The sequence below is a fragment of the Coenobita brevimanus genome, chromosome 35 (genome assembly GCF_032717465.1).
Source record: "Coenobita brevimanus isolate Jiangsu-jjx chromosome 35, ASM3271746v2, whole genome shotgun sequence".
NCBI classification, from domain to species: Eukaryota; Metazoa; Arthropoda; class Malacostraca; order Decapoda; family Coenobitidae; genus Coenobita; species Coenobita brevimanus.
Genome location: NC_136988.1, coordinates 3,907,482 through 3,928,337, shown reverse-complemented (window position 1 = coordinate 3,928,337; position 20,856 = coordinate 3,907,482). Strand labels below are relative to the sequence as shown.

Sequence of the window (20,856 nt, the reverse complement as noted above, 5' to 3'; positions counted from 1 at the left end):
CTTCTTACCACCCTCCTTCTCCCACCCATTCCCCAGCCGCTTAAATTCGCATTACTTTCATTCTCTGTGTTTAACAGTTCCTTAAATTGTTCTCTCCATCAGCTCACTTTTTTCCCTTGTCCACTATCATGTTACCATTTTTACCTTTCATTCCCCTACTGACTTCTTTATCACCCTGTCTGAGTCTCTCTACCTCCTTCCAGAACATTTTCTTACATTCATTCCGCTTTACACTCAAACTCCTTCCAAATTCATAATTCATTCTCTTCTTACTCTCTTACTAATCTTTTCACCTCTCTCTTCCGTCTCTGAACTTCCTTCATGCCTCTGCTTCTGCTTCCCATCCATATTTTTATTGTGTGCCACAGCTCGTCTCACCTCTTCATTCCACCATCTGTTCCTGGACCCCCTTTCGTCTTTTCTTCACCTCACACACCACCTCTCATGTTGCACAGGTTTCTTCTGTGAAAATCTTGCAAACATCTTCCACCTCCCCGATCTGCTCCAAATCATATTTACCCAATCGCTCCTCCACTTCTATATTCTGCCTTTTTTCCATCCTCTTGCAGCCTTTCCTCCCTCCTTGTATGGACTACTTCCTCCTGTTCCTCCCCCCTTCTGTTCCTCCATTACACTTGAACCTACAGTAGACTTTCACCACCACCAATTGGTGGTCAGAAAGTCCACTCTCCCAGCCTCTGTATGCTCTTGCATCCATTACATAAAAACTGCAACTTTTTGGTGGCAGTTTGACCAAGGGTTTTTGAGTTAATAAAAAAAAAAGGCATAAGTTCAGAAATATTCTCATATGTGATCAATAACTTTCTCTAACAGTTATTGTCTTCTAGTTGATCTCAACTTATTATCATAGGTGGAGGTCTTTGTATCTATTATTATTATTATTATTATTATTATTATTATTATTATGATGATGATGATGATGAATAATTATTTTATTATTATTATTATTTCACTTTTCGTTACCAATTATCATCATACTTATATCGGATGAATGGCCCAGTTATGCTGTTACACTGACCCAGTTTCAGTTACTTTGACCTACTTTTCAAGGTCAGAATTCCAAAATTATTATTAAAAATGGAGTTTCAACCTCAAATTACTCCTAGAATTTATATATGATATGTTAACATGGAAGGACATACCGTCATAGAACTGTGTTGCAAGCATTGGTATAGAAAAGTCTGAAGACCATTTATGCATGACAGCGATGTTTTGGACACCACATTTTTCAATAGCTCTTTCATTCAGGAAAATCCAAAACATAAATGAGGCACTTCTTGGGCTTATACGTTTTCTGTGGACCTGGATCAGGTTTGTTTACGTTTTGTTTGCAGTTGGACTAGCGGCTTATAAGTTATTACACAAAACTAGTTTTAATGACCTTAATCTACTTTTCAAGGTCACAGGTCTAAAAATATCTAAAAATCATGAATTTTCAATCTCAGTTTACTCTATAAGAATTACAGATACTTTAACATGGAAGGATATCCGTTGAGAGAATTATTTCCTAGACTTTTGTTTGGAATAATTTGTTAAGGTCATTCAAGCGATACATGATCATTCGGACACCCCAGCTTTTATTTTGTTCTTCCATATGAACAAAACAAAAAACGAAACAAAACTGAAATGATGCACTCCTTGGCCCTTAAAGTTTTATGTGGTCCTGGACCAGGTTTGTATACATTTTGGTGGCAGTTTGACGATCGGTTTTTGAGTTATTGAAATAGAACAGAAATTGTGTCTGTCAGCAGTATCCTCGTAGAGGGAGGCCAGTAGCTGTCTCTGACAGTTACATTCTTCAAATTATTATTTTTATTATCCTGTCACATTTGGCTCCAGTTATCACCGTACTAATTGAAGATGTACAGCTCCGTGACCCAACTACAATGACTTAGTTTCTGAGACCTTGTCCTCCCTTTCAGTGGCACAGTTCAAAAATTTTCCAAGAATAATGAATTTTCAACCCCAGTATACCCAAAAACTATTATGAATACATCATCATAGAAGGAAATCCCATGATAAAGTTATTCTCCAAATATCTGTAGGGAAAATTTTTTATTCATTTATGCGGGCCATTTTGGGACGTGCTACTTTTCAAGAATTGTCAATTGCTCTTCTGTACAGGAAAATCCAAAATATTAATACAGCACTTCGGCCATGAAAGTTTTGTCTGGTTCTGGACCAGGTCAGATAGTTTTTTGGTGACATTTTGACCAACGGTTTTTTAATAATTACGAAAAACAGTTTTCTCATAGGTAGAGGTCAGTAACTGTCTGACAGTTACAGCCTTCCATTTCTTATTCTCCACGTATTACCATAGGTGAGGGTGTTTGTATCTGACATTATTATCTGACATTATTATTATTATTATTATTATTATTATTATTATCATTATTGTGGAAGGTGTGTGTAAGATATTTACAGAAGAAATATGTGCAGCATGTGATGTGGTGTGTGGAAGGAAGAGAAGACGGAGGGGGGTGCAAGGAACAGCGTGGTGGACTGAAGAGGTGAAACAGGCTGTGGCACAAAAGAAGAAAGCATACAATGAATGGATGAGAAATAGGGGCGTGGAAGAAGTTGAGAGGCAGAAGAGAGAGTTATATGTGGAAAGGAAGAGAGAGGTGAAAAGATTAGTAAGAGAGAGAGAGTAAGAAGAGAGTGGATCAGGAATTTGGGAGGAATTTGAGTGTAAAGTGGAGGGACTGTAAGAAAATGTTCTGGAGAGAAGTGAAAAGAGTAAGACAGGGTGGAAGTGAAGTTAGCAGGGGAGTGAAAGATAAACATGGTAGATTACTAGTGGAGAAGGGAGAAAAAGTGAGCAGATGGAGAGAACACTTTAAGGAATTGTTGAACGTAGAGGATGGAAGTAATGCGAGTATAAGTGGCTGGGGAATGGCTGGGAGAAGGAGGGAGGTGAGAAGACAGGTAGAAATCAGTAGGATAGAGGTTGTGGAAGCAATGAAGAAAGTTAAATCGGGGAAAGCCCCAGGAATTGATGGAGTGTGTGGTGAGATGCTGAAGCATGGGGGAGAGATAGTAGTAGAATGGATGTGGAAGATGTGCAGATTGGCCTGGGAGGAAGGTAGAGTCCCGGAGGATTGGAAGTCAGGTATAATTATTCCCTTGTACAAAGGAAAAGGGGAAAAAGAAGTGTGTGGTAATCATAGGGGCATTTGTCTTCTTAGTATAATAGGAAAAGTGTATGGTAGGATACTTATAGACAGAGTTAGAGAAAGAACAGAGAAATTAGTTGGAGAAGAACAGGGAGGCTTTAGGAAGGGAAGAGGTTGTGTAGATCAGATATTCATTCTTAGATCTTTAGTGGAAAAGTTTCTAGAGAAGGGAAAGAAGTTGTATGCGGCTTTCATGGATTTGGAGAAAGCATATGACAGGGTGGATAGACAAGGATTGTGGAAAGTGTTAAGAATATATGGAGTAGATGGGAAGTTGTTGAATGCTGTGAAGAGTATGTATGATGGTGCTAAGGCTGCAGTGCGTGTGGATGGTGAACTAAGTGAATTTTTCTCTTTGAAAGTTGGTTTGAAACAGGGATGTGTCATGTCTCCATGGTTGTTCAATCTGTACATGGATGGGGTAATAAAAGAGGTACAAGGTAGGGTAGTGGATGTTGGAGTGGCCCTGGTGAGAGAGGATAGTGTTTGGAAACTCCCTGTACTGTTGTTTGCAGATGATACTGTGTTGTTGAGTGAAGATGAAGGGGAGCTGCAAGGCTTGGTGGATGAGTTTGAGAGAGTGTGTAAGAAACGGAACCTAAAGGTGAATGTAGGGAAGAGTAAAGTGATGGTCTTTGAGAGAGGTGAAGTCAGTGAATGTATAGCGAGGTTGGATGGTGAGGAATTGGAAAAATGTGAGTACGTTTAAGTATTTGGGTAGTGTGATGAGTAAGGATGGAGGTTTGGAGGGTGAAGTGCTTGAAAGGGTACAGCAGGGAAGAAAGGTTGCTGGTTCCTTGAAAGCAGTGATAAGAAACAGGGAAGTGAGCATGGAAGTAAAAAAGTTACTGCATGACAGTATTGTGATACCAACTCTAACGTACGGAAGTGAAGCTTGGACGTTGTTGGAAGGACACAAGTCAAGAGTGAGAGCAGTGGAAATGAGTTATTTAAGAGGAGCTTGTGGAGTCACGTGGAGAGACAGGCTGACGAATGAGGATATAAAGGAGCGTTGTGGTGTTGATGTGGATGTGATAGGAAGCGTTGTGAGGAACACACTGAGGTGGTTTGGCCATGTGGAGAGGATGGAGGGTGAAAGACTGACGAAGAGAGTGTATGTGAGTGAGGTGGAGGGTGGAAGAGGGAGGGGGAGACCGAGGATGAGATGGAGGGATGGGGTGGAGAGGTATATGAGAGAGGGGGGTGTGAGTTGGGAGCAGGGTAGTGAAATGGCGGGGGACAGGGCGACTTGGAGGCGATTTGTTTGTGGCCACCCCAAACGGGATTGAGGCGTCTGGCAATAGATAGATAGATAGATTATTGTCATTATTATTATTATTAGCATATTACTACTATCATGAAAAACTCCACATTCTGTGGAGTTCTTAATGATATTGCAGATATTATTATTTATTTTTTTTAGGGGGGGAGGAGATCCAGAAGGCTGTCATTCCAAGAGCGTTTGAGATAGAGACTTGAATTTTTCAAAATTGTGTTTGGTTGCAGGCTTCTATAGGAACTTTTTTTTTTTTTTCTGTCACTAGCACCCCTCCATTTTTTTTTTTTCCATTTTTAATCTCATGTGCAGCAAAAACTACCGAATCAATTGCTTTACAATGTTCCAGTATGTTGTCGTCAAAATATACTAGTGCACCTGGGTATTGATACAGAGATCCAACATATGCTTTTTGAGATATTGAGGGAAACCAAAATGGCCACCTCATGCCTAAAAGTGCTAAATCGGAAAGTATTAGGCTGATTTTGACCAAACTAGGTGGAAATGTAATGGGTCACCAGAGAACATTATTTGCATAGTATTAATGACCTTAACCTAAATTTCAAAGTCACAGGTCAAAATCCATAAAAATTTTTGAGTCATACCAAAAGTCCCTTAATAGTAGGTCTACAGTGATAAAAGTATTTTCAGAATCAATTTTTTTTAATGCTTTTTGACGATTTTCGGACTAACAATCAAAATACTGTGTATATTTCAAAGACTGCACACCATATCTGATGTACAAGTGTGATTTTTTTTTTTTTGTCATTCTAATATGGAATGTGGCATTATCATCTGGAATGTGGAGTTCTTTGAATATTGCCTCAGCAATTCCAGAATTCAAGTAATTATTGTTATTCTTTGGAAGATCTAAATCGGTGTCATTCCCATATGTTTGAGCTACAGTCTTTTTCTTTGTCATGTTATAGTACTTGTTGGCCGCTTCATCTGACCAAATATCCTCCTGGTCCAATTACCGGAATCTGGACAGGATCCGGAAAAAAAAAAGACGACTCTGGAGCTCAAGAACCACTTAAGTTAGAGGGCTGCAATTTTTATGGTATATACCAGGGATTCGGCCAGAATGCAGTGCTTAATGTAGCCCAGATCAGGCCATTATTATCTGAGATTGCCTGGGGTCAAAAATTGGGACTTTCTCAGATATTCCAGATGTCACCTAATTTTCCATTAAAGATCAGAGCCAGAGCCATCAAACTTAGTGAACTTATAGACTGCGATGACCTAGGATGACATGCCCAAGATCAGTGACCGTGAACTCAAGGATCCTTTCATAGCTCAGCTTCTAATAGGCAATGGCTGTAGGAATTTTTTATTTTATCAAAATTGTCCTTGGATTATTATATTGTGTGTTAGTTAAGGGTTAATTATATTACGTTCATTTACACCTACGAGGGAAGACAAGGGAAGCTAACCTAATATTTTTCACAGTATAACGTTGGAAAGAAAGCGTTAAGAATGTCAGTCAACTCTGTGTCTTCATTCGTATATTCTCCCTTCGTTTTTGATGTAAGAAAAAAATTCTTGGTGTTTATTTACTGGTGCCAGCAATAATCCCTTTCGATTTTTTCTGCTTTGTTTTGTTTTGTTTTCATAGCTTTAATTTTACAACGAAGATTCTGATTCTCATTCACGTTGTCTTTATTCTTTCTGGGTAAGTAATTTAAATGCACAAGTTTCTTTCCTGTAAGATCATTCTTGATGATGCTATTCCACCACTTTGGCTTTGTATTTTTTCAGGACGTCTGTTTTGCATTCTTAAAATATTCTCAAAGCGTCATTAACATTTTCTGTTTGAGTCACTGGATCTCAATCATTGCTTCATATATTACATTCAGTTTTGAAAAATGGGTTTTCTTGTAGTTTGGAACTCTCTTGGAACTGGACTTAGCAGAGTTTTAGCTGAAATGAAAGCTGAATGTGACTATGTGATGGTCACCCTCTACTACATTATCAACTAAGTCTGCTGTTGTTGCCAGTATAAGACTTTTTTTTATTTTTTTTTATTTTTTTTTTTAGACAGACCCTATTAATAGATGTTTTCCTGTATACCCTCAGGATGGTGTATCCATTACTGAGTGCAATCTGAGAATGGACTACCGTGGCCTCATGAACGTCATCAACTGGATCGACACCCTACTAACGCTGGTCGTGCCCTTCATCATGATTGTCGTCATGAACACACTCATCGCCAGGCAGCTTATCAAGTCAGTGGCAGGGGGGGGAGGGGAGTAAGATGGTGGGAAAGAGGGAAGAGGAAGTAGAAGAAGGGGAAGAATATGAAGTGACAGAGAAGAGACGTGGAAGCAGAAGGGCGACAGAATGGAGAAGTGTCAGTGAGAGTACAAGTGGGAGAGAGGAAGAAGGAAGGGAAAGGGGAAAATGGAAGGGGAAGAGGAAGGAGGAGGAGGTAGAGAGGGGGAGGGGACTTGTTATTCGGAGTAGTGGAAGAGAAAGAAAGGAAATAGAAGAGGAATGAGAGGGGGAGTGTAAGCAAGAGGAAGAGGTAAGTAACATGGCTGAATATAACTACTGACCGGAATAATGCACTGAGTAGACGGCCGTATAGCTTAAGGGGATGTAAGTGGCAGTAATCTGAGATGTTTTAATGGACTGGGTTGTATCCATGATGACAAGTATACTTACGGTCAGAATTGCTCCCTGTTCTAATCAGTTATATGCGCGGAGGTTGGGAATTGTGTCATTCATTAACTGTTTCACGTGTGGAAAATGCAGTTAGGAGTTTATTATGTTAGGATCTGACCGTGACTGCAGATTCACGGTCAGCTGTTCCTTTCTGTTCATACTTATTTACAAGTACTGTGCCAAGATTTGATTCAAGCCCTAAATTGACTGAAAACCTAAGCAGTTTCGAGTCTATGTTTTCATAGGTCAGAACATTCAAGTTTGGTCCAAGAGTTCAAAAGTTTTTTTTTTTTTCCCTCTCTCTCTCTCCAAACTAAATGACATACATCTGAAGCAGATAATGATAATGATGGCTAATTTTTCACAACGTTTATCTTGTCTGTTTTTTAGCTTCGCATCATGACAGTTTTCAAGTTTACGTGTTGAAAATTTGCTTGAGTAAATAAATATTTGGCACAGAGGATGATTACTAGATACTGCATGGATTGACGCCGGTTTTGTGTCCTGATTCCAATCCCCTTCGAAAAACTTGTCCATAGTTAAAGATAAAGCGCTAAATATTACATGATTAGAGACAAAGGCAAAAGTAATTACCCAGCACCAAAATGATTACCCAGTACCGCAAGCGGTAAATTTTTACAAGTGGACAATATACCCCACAGGTAGTGCAATATATTTTTCTGGCAGTTTTTGATGTGATTCGAATGTTTCTGACCTTCATTTTTGTCGGAAATGCCTCATTGTCCCTGTTTTACAATAATTGAATTTGATTAGAAAAGTAGGTGAAAATGAAGCATTTTCTGGAAAAAATGAAGTAAAAAACAACTGAACTCGCATCAAAAACCACAAGAAAAATATACTGCACCACCCATAAACGTAACCGAACAGACCAAACCTAACGAAACAGACCTATCGTAACCTCACCGAACACAATAAAACTAACCAAACCAAACCCAACATACCTAACCTATCTTAGGGGAGTATGTAACGTAACCTCACCAAACACACAAAACCTAACCAAACTAAACCCAACATACCTAACCTATCCTAGGGGAACGCTTACCCTAGAGATACAATGGTCTAGGAGGAGGGTCGTCTGGGTCGTCGTCGTCTTTCGGGGGTAGGCCAGTTGGAATAGCGGGAACAGCACCAGGTCGTTCACGTGGCTGATCTGACTGTGGCGTGTACAGTGCGGCTGCATCAATAAGGAAGTGGTGTAACGTTTGCTCACGGTTCGCGTGAAGAAACAGATACCTAGAGAAGTACTGTTCAAAATATTCAGTCCGTAGTCCAGGACGCTTAGACCACTCCTTTACGTCACGCCACAGTCTTTCAATGGTCTGCGTATTGATGGTAGGGTCGTCTGGGTCCACAAACGCCTCCTTGTGGTTAATCACACGATGCGTGTACCCCTCGTCCGCCAACCGTCGATAGGCAGCCCAACCGTCACTGTTAACGATGCTACCTAGCCGAATGAATTTTTTGATAATGGGTACAAGGGTTGCAGCACTCCTGTCAAGTACTTGATTCCCTTTCACTAAAAACACCAAGAAAAACCTTTTTCCGACCCTTTCAATCCCTCCAAAAAGCCACACGTCCCTTAGGTCTCTCCCTCGATCATATTTTGCCCTCACAAAAAATGTCTCATCAATCTCGACGACAACGCCAGGTCCCCCAATGGGTGGCTGGTTCTGTAGCCAGGAAAGGGTCACTTCTGAGCAAAAGCTTCGCCAGTCCACACTTGTCTTTGTCGACCACTTCAAACACGTGATAATAACGTCGTGGTTCCAGAACTTTTGAATCCAGTGGTTTATGAACAATAGAATTTGCCAGGCAGGAAGGTGTGTGTTGTCCAAAAAACTTCCTTTGTAGTCAGACACACAAAAACTACACTGGACCCGTTTCTTGGTGTTACCGTACTTTTTGTACCGGCCACAGTACCACTGATGTTTGTCTTTTCTAAGTTTACACGGTTCCTGACAATCTGGGCAATAAACTTCAGAAGGTAATACACCGTGTCTTCTAAAAAACTCAACAGCCTCTTCAGGTTCTGAGTGGAAACGCTTAATCACCCGTAAATAATCAACATCACACCCGGGACACACAGCACGTCTTTCTTCTTCAGAGGCCATAGCAAGAAGGATTTGAATTTTCCATCCAGATTGAGTCAAAGAGCGCATTTCAAATTCATTGGCCGAATTCCATCACGTGACCTAAAGTAGGCCTATGAGTGGGTGATACAGACCTACGAGACGCATGCGCAGTCGAAGGGAAGAGAAAAAAACATACGAACGCACGCATTTTTTACCCGGAGTGGCCGAGTGAAGATCCAAGGCAGGTTTTTTTGGATTTTTAAATTAAATTCATTTTCTCTGAAAATATCAATTTCCGAATGGGATAATGGTGGTTCATTGTGATCCTTAGGGACTATACTATACGTTAATGGTGCTAAATTTCCAAAACTGCATATTGTCCACTTGTAAAATAATACCCCGCAAGCTTGGGGGCTAGAAGAAGGGGACACAGCAACCAATCCTCACTCACGATCTGGCAAGAAAAAAGAAAAAAGTGTTTAAAATAAAGTTCTTTTTTTTTGGTATATACTTAGAGGTTCAGTCAGGTAATATGAAGGACCGGAACGTCACTTGCGAGTTAAAAGAAGAAGGGTGGCCCCCAACCTGGAGTCCCTAAAAATAATAAAAAATTCAAGATAAGGGAATAAAATTTCGAACGTTTATAGATACAGACCTTGGAAGGTTATGCGAGAGGATGGGCTTTATTCCCTTCACCCACTCGCTAAGAAAGTATCCACAGTATTCCAGAAATAATGACTGTTAGTGGGTGTCGTAATTAATGAGTGTAAGCACTGGGTGTTGACATAGTGGAGTGAGGGTATAGAGATGGACAATTCAGGGTTGGTGGATTGCCCGCCCAAAAATAAACTAACGAGATTTTAGAATACTACATTGGAAGCAGAAACAAAGACGTAAAAATCAGTTTATCAGACACGATATACTGTACAGTGTTTTAAGGTATGCTGTCCCTCGTGCAGTAGTATACAAATGGTCCGTAACTTGGTTAACCCGAGCAACGCCGAGTACCATTGACAGTCTCTAAATATTCTTCCTCCTAACTCTCCCCCTGCCTGCGAACTCCGTCATTCAAAGGCAATTTGTGCAGTCTTCTCGAAATGGATGGACGTTGGTAATGGCTCTGATGGTCGCCTTTGGTACGAAGCGATGAGTATTTATGTCCTATTATTTATTCTGTATATATGAAGAAATAATAAGTCAGGGATGAGGCGAGATGTGGAGGAAGAGGAAGTTTCCTAGGATAGAAAGACGAGTACGAGGTTAGGAAATACACAGCAATTGGTTATGTCCACGTTAATCAAGACTGTGTTTATTCTCTGATCAGTCAGTATAACTTCTTAATTCATCAGTCAATCTCCTCTCTCTCTCTCTCTCTCTCTCTCTGAAGTACATAGATACTGAATTACAAGCCTCACTCTACCCATCAATTTTGAACTCCGTTATCACTAGTATCATTATATAAGCTCAGGGAAAATGTGGGAAAATAGACTTGGCGAGTGTAAGGTGTGTGAGTTTCTTCTGCCGTGGTATTGTTAAGCATGAAAGGACGATAAATGTTGTCTCTTTCCTTTCTCAAACAGTTTGGTCAACATCTCTCATTTCCAGTTTTTCGCTTTCATTAATTTGAGGTGCTTCAAAACTCGAAGCATATTTGGTTATACTTCGTCTCTGATTTCACATATTTAGTTTTTTTTTTTATTCGTTGTTTTCGTTCTTCTTCGAAAATACTGAAAATTGGAACCAAAGTTGGCCGAAACTTTGCTTGGATTTCGAATGTTTCACTTCTTAATTTAATTACACCCGCACTCGCGGAAGAAGAGCGAGTGATGTGTTTTTAGGCGACGTGTGTGTGTGTGTGTGTGTGTGTGTGTGTGTGTGTGTGTGTGTGTGTGTGTGTGTGTGTGTGTGTGTGAACAAACTAACCCAAACAGATTTTATCTTATTTTAACCCAACTTGGTGGAATGGTGGAGGGACAGTCCATATAGAAACCTACTGTTTATTAGAACAATATGTCAGAGGTCAAGGTCACAGGGTTAGGTCAAACACTGGACTACCAAAATCACCTTTTTCGTAGCAGGTTGTAGCACCATCCGATAAGGGTGGTATTCTCGAGGAGGATGGGAAAGCCAGTTGATAGGGAGAGCTGGAGCTTTCGTTTCACTGCCTTTAAGGTTTAGTGAGCAGGGTGGCACAAAGGTAGAGCGTCGGACTCGGGACCTGGGGGTTGTGAGTTCGAGCCACTCCCCGTAGCTGTCATGCCCGGAGGGGTAACGCCCTCCTGTCACCTTGCAGGGCTATGTGATCTAATAAGGTCTAACTTGGGGGATCATTTTTTTTTCACTACCTTTAAGGACTATGTCCTGGCCATCTCCCTTTGCTGAACTTTTCCAGTGTGCCACTAACACGTAGAGTAGGTCAGCATACTGTCCTAAATACATTTCTGTCATTGTCTACTATACACCATACTATGCTCTTTACACACCTCACATTGTATCCTAGTACAACACAGGAGTTGGTGCAAGCAAAGGCATGCAGCCAGAAAACTTTGCCTACATTACCTAGAAGCCGACATGAGGGAAGGCGTGTGGCGGGCTTCGTCAGCACGACTCCGGTCGAGGATGGGGCTGGGCTTTGACCTGTGCCAGAGAGTGCAAGGCATTGTAGTTCCCAGGCTGTTGCTTCCACCCAAAACTGAAGGGCCCGAATCTGGAATTAGACCCCAGGAGGTTGGCCTGTCACTGGGCGAATAATGGCAGAATAGTCACAGTGCCAAAACGCACTTGGATGGGTATCCTTCTGGCTGCCCTGATGAGGTGCCCTAAGGCCACTGGTCGCGGGTACTGGGCTTTGCGTCCCTGTCCCCATGTCTAGGCTGAGGACTGTGCAGGCAGGGCCTGTGGTGCATCTCCACCTGCACCCAGCTATGACCTAACTTGGATGAAGGGTTAAGGATAATGCAACACTGGAGTGACTCAGCTTCGGGAACAATCAGTCAAAGATCAAGGTCACAGGGCAAGATCAAAGTTTGATTTGTGTGTAACTGTTAGCAAAATATCTGAAGCAGTTTTAATTCTATTTAAACCAAACGTGATGGAAAAGTTGAGGGTCAGCCACACAGTTCATCTGCTGTTTTCTATATCTATGGTCTAAAAGCAATTTCACAGGGAAGGTCATCTTAAAAAGTTTTTATCCTGTTGAGATAAAACCTTGTGGAAGGATTTAATGTAAGGAAAGAATACACGAATTCGATTTTGAGAATTATCACTAAAGAGTCAAGGTCACAGGGAAAGCTTCAAGCGAAGGTCACAGATCAAGCTCACGTCATACAGTCTTATATCTGATTTGAACTTGGTGGAAGAGTAAGGGTCAGGTAATAAAGAAGGGATTCAGTTTTGGAAACAATCAGTCAAAGGTCAATGTCACAGAGCAAGCTCAGAGTTTGGATTATGTGTCTGTGTATGAACAAAGTAGCTCAATCGGTATTGATCTAATTAGGCTCGAATGTGGTGGGTGAGTTGGGTATCGCACAAGAGACTGTCCTCTTGTTTTTAAGACCAATGGGTGTTCAAGGTCACATGGCAAGGCCAACCGAAATAGTTTTCACCTTATGTTAACCAAACTTTGTGGAATGGCTCAGGTTAAAAGAAGGATTAAGACATTCAGTTCAGACAATACTCAGTCAGAAGTCAAGGTCACAGGGAAGGGTCAAATTTTAAAGTCAATAGGCAAAGTCAGCTCATCCACTTTATCGTATCTGAACCCAAAGTTGATGGAAATGTTAAGGATTAGGCAAAAAAATTGATTTTGTGAATAATTTGTGAGTTATAATCAAGGTCAGCAGCACAGGCTCAAAATAAGACACGTCTCTTAGACCACTGGGATAGATGTTGCACTTTTTGAGGACTCTTCTTGTTTTGTATGTGTCCATTGTTTTGCAGTACCTTAGCCTCACATTTCCCAGATCTACTGCACCTTTTTCGCTTACGCAGCAGTTCTAGAGTGATAAATACATACATTATATATATATATATATATATATATATATATATATATATATATATATATATATATATATATATATATATATATATATGTATATATATATATATATAATGTGTGTGTGTGTGTGTGTGTGTGTGTGTGTGTGTGTGTGTGTAACGTATTTCTTGTGGTCCTTTTAGGTTGCGTTCTGTTGCACTGTTTTGCATTTCTTTACCTACCTTTATGCCTTCCCTATCTATGCCAACACTCCTTTCACGTACAGTACCTTTCCTCCCGTCACTTCGTGTGCTTTGTGTTGTGTTGCTTCACTTACTTTTACTGTCTCGGTGTGTCTCTGTCCCTGACACTGCATCTTTGTTCTCTTCCTTGTTCCTCTCTGTCCAAGACCCAGTCCTTGTCTTATTTGTCGTCTTTGCTCTTCATTCGATTCATGATTTGTTCTGTTGCTGTAATGGTCTGTGTCTTCCAACCACTCATCTCTCCCCTCTCACTACCAAACAGGTTCTCCCGACGGTACCGCCATAGGAACGACCTCCTTCACTTGCACGAGTTCAACGGAGTTCCGGCAGCCCCTCTGCACAAGGTAAATTTCATTCAGTACTGTCGTTCCACATTTTCGTCGAAATATGAAGCACCTCCATAATATTCTGAAATGTCTGTTAAGTTTCGAAGATCACATCACTTCGTTTCGAAAGACACTGCTCACCGTTTCATTAGTTATCGTAGTGACGTGAATCAGTACTTATGTCCGTAAGTGTTATTCTGTCTAGGATGGTGTTCATTCAGGACCTTAACCCTTCCTCTGCTACAGAAAACTTGGATACTATATTTAGGCTGAATCAGTATAAAGGCGGCTTGCAATCCTGATGGACCCAGGATCGAATCCCGGCTGGGTCCGGGAACAGTTTAAGGATTTGAATTTCATAAAAGCATACTTGACTGATTTACCAGAAGACTCGCTGACAAGTCGTAAAAATACCCCCGCTAATGCCAGTACACCAGTCCTGTATGTGACAGCCCTAGCATGTATTCAATATGGAAGTTGGGTGTTAGCGCCGAAGTGGAGACATGTGGAGGTGTGTAAGAGGACAACTGGGCCTTGGGATAGGCCCTGAAGCCTTTGCCCAGAGTTGGACACACTAGAGAGAGAGAGAAAGAGAGAGAGAGAGAAGAAAATATCACTTCCAAGAGTAATCGAGTTTATAAATCTCAGATCGCGAGTTTCTCTCATCTAAGCAACATCATCCATCATCCTGTAGTAGCCTGAGTAGAATTACATAATACGCTCAATGCATTATTCCTTGTATTACTCTTGCTGTAGCTAAGTAGAGAATAAGTTCATAAGGACCTGAACTCCAGTACTAAAATGACGTCATTAGTATTATATTATATTCTTGCTACCAATAGATGATTTTTTGCATCTAAGAGTACATTTTCCAATTGCATGTAAATTGTTGTCCTTTCACTTTAACTTGGAAGCTTGCTTCATTTTATGGCTTGTTTCAGGAAACTGAGTGGCAGAATACGACAGGCTCTATATCCTGTCCATGGTAGTTTCTCGAGAATAGTGCCAAGGTCTGTTGATAGTCTTGTGTTATAGCTCGTTCGTTCGTTCAAAGATTTCCTGTACCTATAGTGCAGGCCGAGCCATACATTGGCCCGGTCAGTGGGGTGTGGGCTGATTTAAACATAGAAAGGGGAAAGACAGGTCCTGGGGATTGCCCAGCACACACGCCTTGTCCTCTGGCTGGCTTTGTAGTGTGTGTCGTTATAGCTCAGCATAAACGATAGGCAACTTGAAATGAGGTGAGTATTATTCATCAGAGTGCCGGTAGCCCCTCTCCACAAGGTACGGTGTCAGGGAATGAGCGCAGAGAGAATCATAATTTCTTTAAAACGATAATGTAAATTATATATTATTCTTACTACTGCCAAACAATTTACTCTGCGTAGGAAAAGAATTTTCGAACTGGAGAGATCTTATCATCAGACATTTGGCCTTCCAGAGGTTCTTCCCAAGCTGAACAAGTGGTGCCAGGCACAACAAACCTCTCCCGACAGCAGTTATTTTATTGCAGTTAAAAGCTGACTCACTGCTGCCATGTAGTGTCAGTGCACAATTAACCCATTTACGCCCAGCGTCCTCAACATAGGACGGAACTGGGCACTTTCAAAAGTTAATAAAGGAGGGAACCCCGGGATTGAGACCTATGATCTTTGCGACCATGAGCCAATAGGCGGAGGACAGTAGCTTACATTTAGTAACCCCAGCAAAATCCCTCACACAGGAACCCTGCGAATTAATGGGTTAAAGTCTAAGGTAATCGCAGAAATGTTTTAAATTTACGCCCTCTGAAAAGCCATGACCTTGCGTTTGATCTTTAAAGGTCACTTAAGGTCAAAGGTCATGCTGCGAAACGAAAGCCCATATGAAACTTCCTACATCTTGATAACAGTAAATATAACTTCAAAGAGCTTCGAGTTACAGCCCCCTGAATATTCTTGACCTTCAGTTTGACCTTTCAAGGTCACTTATGGTCAAAGGTCGTGGTACCAATTAAAAACCCATATGGGATTTCCTTTACGTTGATAGTAGTAAATATCTGTCTTCAACCAGTCTCGAGTTATAGCCCCCTGAATATCCGTGACCTTGAGTTTGACCTTTCATGGTCGTTCAGGGTCAGAAGCTTTGGTGCCAAATGATCATATTACGAGTTCCTGTATGTTCCCATAGTAATTGTCTCTATCTTCAATCATTTTCAACTTACAGCCCTCCTGAAATCCGTGACCTTGATATTGAACCTTCAGAGTCCCTCGATTATCTCCAAAATTTTACCACTTACTTTGGGGACCAGTGCCCACGTATCCTGAAAGTTTCATGTAATTTCATTCAGCCGTTTTTCAGTAATGTTGCTGACAAACAAACAAACGGACTCAACCAAAAACATTATCTCGTCGGACTCCGTCCGGCAGAGGTAATAAATCTTTTGGAGGTATCAATAATTAAGTAAAAAGAAGAAAAAAACTGACGTCATCATAACCAAGCGTTCAATTAAAACTTTTTTAATCCACTGCGAGAACTCATGTTTTTATTAATAAAATCGTCTGGTTGAAGAAAGTATCAAGTAAGAAAGTATCGGTTGTGGTTAGCTAGTTAAGCACACACACACACACACACACACACACACACACACACACACACACACACACACACACACACACACACACACACACACACCGGGTCTATATATATATATATATATATATATATATATATATATATATATATATATATATATATATATATATACTCAGGAAGACATCCTACAAATGAAAATAAAAGACTGTTATGCATTACATGTAACGAGCTGAAAGTCTCGCCCAGTAAGTCAGCAGTTACAACTCTCACCAGGCACACAGTTACAACCCTCACAGCACCACTATTAGCATCAAACAGCTTAACACAACATATTGTCACCCCTCATAACACAAGAAATAAGGAATTACGTTCAGTATAATGGATAAGACTAATTTCCTAGACACATTAACCCTGTCATAGGAGAGGCCACATTTGTAATCGATTCTGGCTGATACCAACTGATTATATTCAGCTGAGAGTTATAGGAACCTGCGAGTGTTTATACTGTCATCACTGACGCTGTCATGATGATAACTCTAGTATTCTATTCCACACAACGCCTGACGATAATACTTATAGATGAGTGAGTCATAGGAGTCCGAGAGTTGAGAAACACAAGCATCAAGTGTACGCCAACACACAAGCATTAAGAACACTAACAGGTACATATCACCAGTGAAGAAAAAAAAAACTGTGGTGTGGAAATAAATGCTAGGATCAAGGACGAAATACGTCAGTTCCACATAAGCATCCAGCGTGTTAAACATGCATCATTACTCCACATTATACCGATTTAATTTCGCAGTTTGACGAGAATACGGCCCAAGCTATGTGGTTATCACTGTCAAAAGAGAGATATCAAGACGATATTTCAGGTGTGATTATCTTGTGGTCTGCCCTGGTGGAGTCAGTCTGGTATTTCTGCGCCGCTGGTCGTAGTTGGAATCGGCAGTCAGAGTAACAACATCCTGACGCTTACACAGACACAGATGGACGCATACAAAGACACAGAAACGGACGCAGAGAAACACACAGATATGTACTCTCTCTCTCTCTCTCTCTCTCTCTCCGTCAAATATCCTGAAGCACATGTTTTCACCCAGTCACACATCTTCTTCCTCATTCACCTCTTTTAATTACCACTGGTATTTCTATTTCCATTGCCACTTGTATTCTCACCGCTTAATTTTTCCCCTCAACTCCCCGTCCCAAACATGCTTGCTTCTTGCTTCTTGGGTCAGTAACCTCATTTGGTCGAAGTAATTTCGACTCTTTAGACATGACCATCGACATCAGCCTAATTTTTATCTTCAAGACAGCATTATCGCTAATATTATCACGAACAACACTTTTATCGTCATCATTGTCACTAATCGTCATCGTCATCGCCATATCATTAATTAGCAGGTGCCTTATGGGGTTCCTCACGGTATCTTCACCCCAACTGGCTTCTTTGCTCCTGGTAGAATGACTTATATGTATAGAATCAACCGTAAAATCTGTTATGTTTCTTCTAACCTGATAGAGATTTCTATTAGTTCACTTGGTAAAGATTCCTCGGTGATTTCAGTCCAGTTGATATCCAAGTGTAGTCAGAATGGAGGGTTTATTTGACTAGTAACCAAGGAAACTCACTCACCTTTTATGTAAGGCTTATCGAATATTATGCAACCACAACTAAACATTGATGTTCTGTAAATGGCTTAGTTATCTCAGGTAAAAACAAGTCAGGTATTGTAAGACTAGTTATTATCGTCAATTGCATGGAAGTATTCTAATGAACTGAGACTCCCAAACACCACTTCCTCTTTAGGGTATTTTGGCATGACATGTTGACCCGTAGTTTTAGTCAGAGAACGTAATCACTTACTTTCTTTGTGGTAAGTCCAGAAAATCTAATTCATTGTGGGAAAGGTGTCTTGTACTGAAGGAACATATTTAACCCCTCCACAGCAGGCTGTCTATACTGCCGTCATTCCTCAGTACGGGCAATTTTCTCAAAGTTGCTTGTTTTCAAACCTTAATATCTCGGAAAGTATAGCAGTTAGGGAAACAAATTAAAAACCATTTTACTCATCAATTCTTCTTGTATATAAAACCATTCCCAGATCTGCAGCTGGTTGCGTTGATGAGTCAGGACGTGAAGAATACATGTAGTTTTGGCCGTGTGACAGGCTATATTCATGTGTATGCGCATAGCACCGACTTTCGCTTTGCTCTCAAAGAGACAACTTCTCCATTACCAGATAAGCTAGACCCATCTGTACCGAAGACATGCCCTATGGTACTATCACTTAGCCCTCTCCTAGTATCTTTGGAAAGAGGCTTGGCAGGGGTGATGAGGCAAGGGTCCATGCAAGGCAGGGGCAGAATCAGATGAGGGACTTAAGAAAAACATCACCCTACACCAGGCAGTCACAGAGACGACTGAGGTACGCTTGCCTTGGGTGCCAGGAGGCTATCCCCACCCTTTGGTGACCAGATCAAGTGGCAGCCACTTCAGACTGTGGCACAAAAGCACTTGCAGATATGGCCATCCCCCTGTGCCCCTGATCCACCAATTTCACGTCGGATATAACCGTCACCCGATGCTTAGGGATTAAACTAGAGGAAAATCATTTGATGATATGTCTTTGGGCTGAGTGCATTAATATTCTCTTCTTTGAAAATGATACATACAATATCGGTACTATAAATATTGTATAAGGGTAATTTAACCCTTGCCCAGAGAATTAACTCAAGTAGCATTTCATTCAAGCTATCAGTAGACGGTTTAATTCAGCAGAAGTAAATCCATGGTAGGCACTGTGCAGGGTTGGAACCTTTCTCACATAACCATTTTACTGTTAATATTTTTGTCCAGGTTAATAGTGGTAATCATAGGGGCTTTGGTCTTCTTCATGTACTAGAAAAAGCATATGGTATGATACTTACTGACAGTGTTAGGGAAATAACAGAGGAATTAGTTGCAGAAGAACTGGGAGGTTTTCGGAAGGGAAGAGTTTGTGCAGATCAGATATTCATTCTTAGGTCTTTAGTGCAAAAGTTTCTAGAGAAGGAAAAGAAGTTCTATGCGGCCTTCATGGATTTGGAGAAAGCATGTGACAAGGTGGCTAGACAAGTAATGTGGAAAGTATTAAGAATATATGGAGTAAATGGGAAGTTGTTGAAAGCCGTGAAGAGTATGTATGAGGGTGCTAAGGTTGCAGTGCGTATGGATAGTGAACTGAGTGAATTTGTCTATCTGAAAGTTGAATTGCAACAGGGATGTGTCATGTCCCCATGGTTGTTTAATTTGTATATGGACTGGGTAATAAAAGAAATACAAGGTAGGGCAGTGGAAGTTCGAGTGACCCTAATGAGAGAGGGCAGTGTTTAGAAACTTCCTGTACTGTTGTTTGCAGATGCTACTGTATTGTTAAGTGAAGACGAAAGGGAACTGCAAGGCTTGATGAAGGAGTCTGGGAGAGTGTATAAGAAACGGAATCTAAAGATGAATGTAGAGAAGAGTAAATTTATGATCATAGTGAGAAGTGAAGCCACTGAATGTACAGTAAGGGTGGATGAGGAAGATGTGGAAAATGTGAGTACGTTTAAGGACTTGGGTAGTGTGATGAGTAGGGATGGAAGTTTAGAGGGCGAAGTGCTTGAATGGGTACACCAGGGAAGAAGGGTTGCCGGTTCTTTGAAAGCAGTGATTAGGAACAGGGAAGTGAGCATTGAAGTAAAAAAGTCGATGCTTGACAGTATTGTGATACCAACCCTAATGTATGGAAGTGAAGCTTAGACCTTGTTGGAAGGGCACAAGTCAAGAGTGGGAACAATGGAAATGAGTTATTTGAGAGGAGCATTTGGATTTTTTTTTTTTTTTTTGATAATGAATGGAGGAAGGAAAATCAAAGGAAAAAAAAAATAAGTCCATGTGCCTAAAGACATCCTCCATTCGTAAAACACTTATAGCAATTGGATTTTAAATCGAGAGGATTAAATGTATGTGGAAAGCAACTCCCAGGAAGTGAATTCCAGAGAGTAGTAGTTCTGGGGATAAATGAATTTTGATAAGCATAGGTTCTGCATTGTGGGAGAGAGAATGTGAATTCATGGGCGCTCCCAGCTGCCCGAGTATTTCGGGAGAAAATGTGAAGGGGAGGCACAATTGAAGCCAATTCGTTAGAGCACTTACGGTAAAAATATCGATAAAATAGTGCTAAAGAAGCAACATCTCTACGTACTGATAATGGAGGAAGGTCCTACGTTATGGCAGGATTATTGATTAATCTAATGGCTTTATTTTGAATTTTGTCCAACTGCCTCAATGCAACCGCTCCACATCCACTTCACAGTGGTGAACAGTATTCGATCTGAGAACGCACATGACTTTTGTAAAGCCTATTGTGGCCATCTGCTCGTCAGTGAAGAACTCACGAACTCTGTACATAAGTCCCAGTTTTTTAGAAGCATTTTTAGCAAGGGATTTAACATAA

General features: G+C 40.8%; 2 protein-coding genes across 2 annotated transcripts in view; one reads left to right on the top strand and one right to left on the bottom strand.

Moving 5' to 3' along the window:
- The window catches only part of LOC145396226 (uncharacterized), a 144,826-nt gene that overhangs the window by 19,956 nt on the left and 104,014 nt on the right, over positions 1-20,856 (top strand). The window contains exons 3-4 of the mRNA XM_080269659.1: positions 6,550-6,698; positions 13,735-13,816. Of these exons, the coding sequence (XP_080125785.1) occupies positions 6,550-6,698; positions 13,735-13,816 (231 nt within the window). The remainder of the gene's footprint in view (positions 1-6,549; positions 6,699-13,734; positions 13,817-20,856) is intronic.
- LOC145396180 (uncharacterized) lies at positions 8,202-9,269 on the bottom strand. The gene has a single exon (XM_080269618.1). It carries the CDS (start codon positions 9,267-9,269, stop codon positions 8,202-8,204), a length of 1,068 nt encoding a protein of 355 aa, XP_080125744.1.

Excerpts from the sequence above, each read along its gene's own strand:
- LOC145396180 (XM_080269618.1), bottom strand. The coding sequence starts at position 9,269 with ATGGCCTCTGAAGAAGAAAGACGTGCTGTGTGTCCCGGGTGTGATGTT.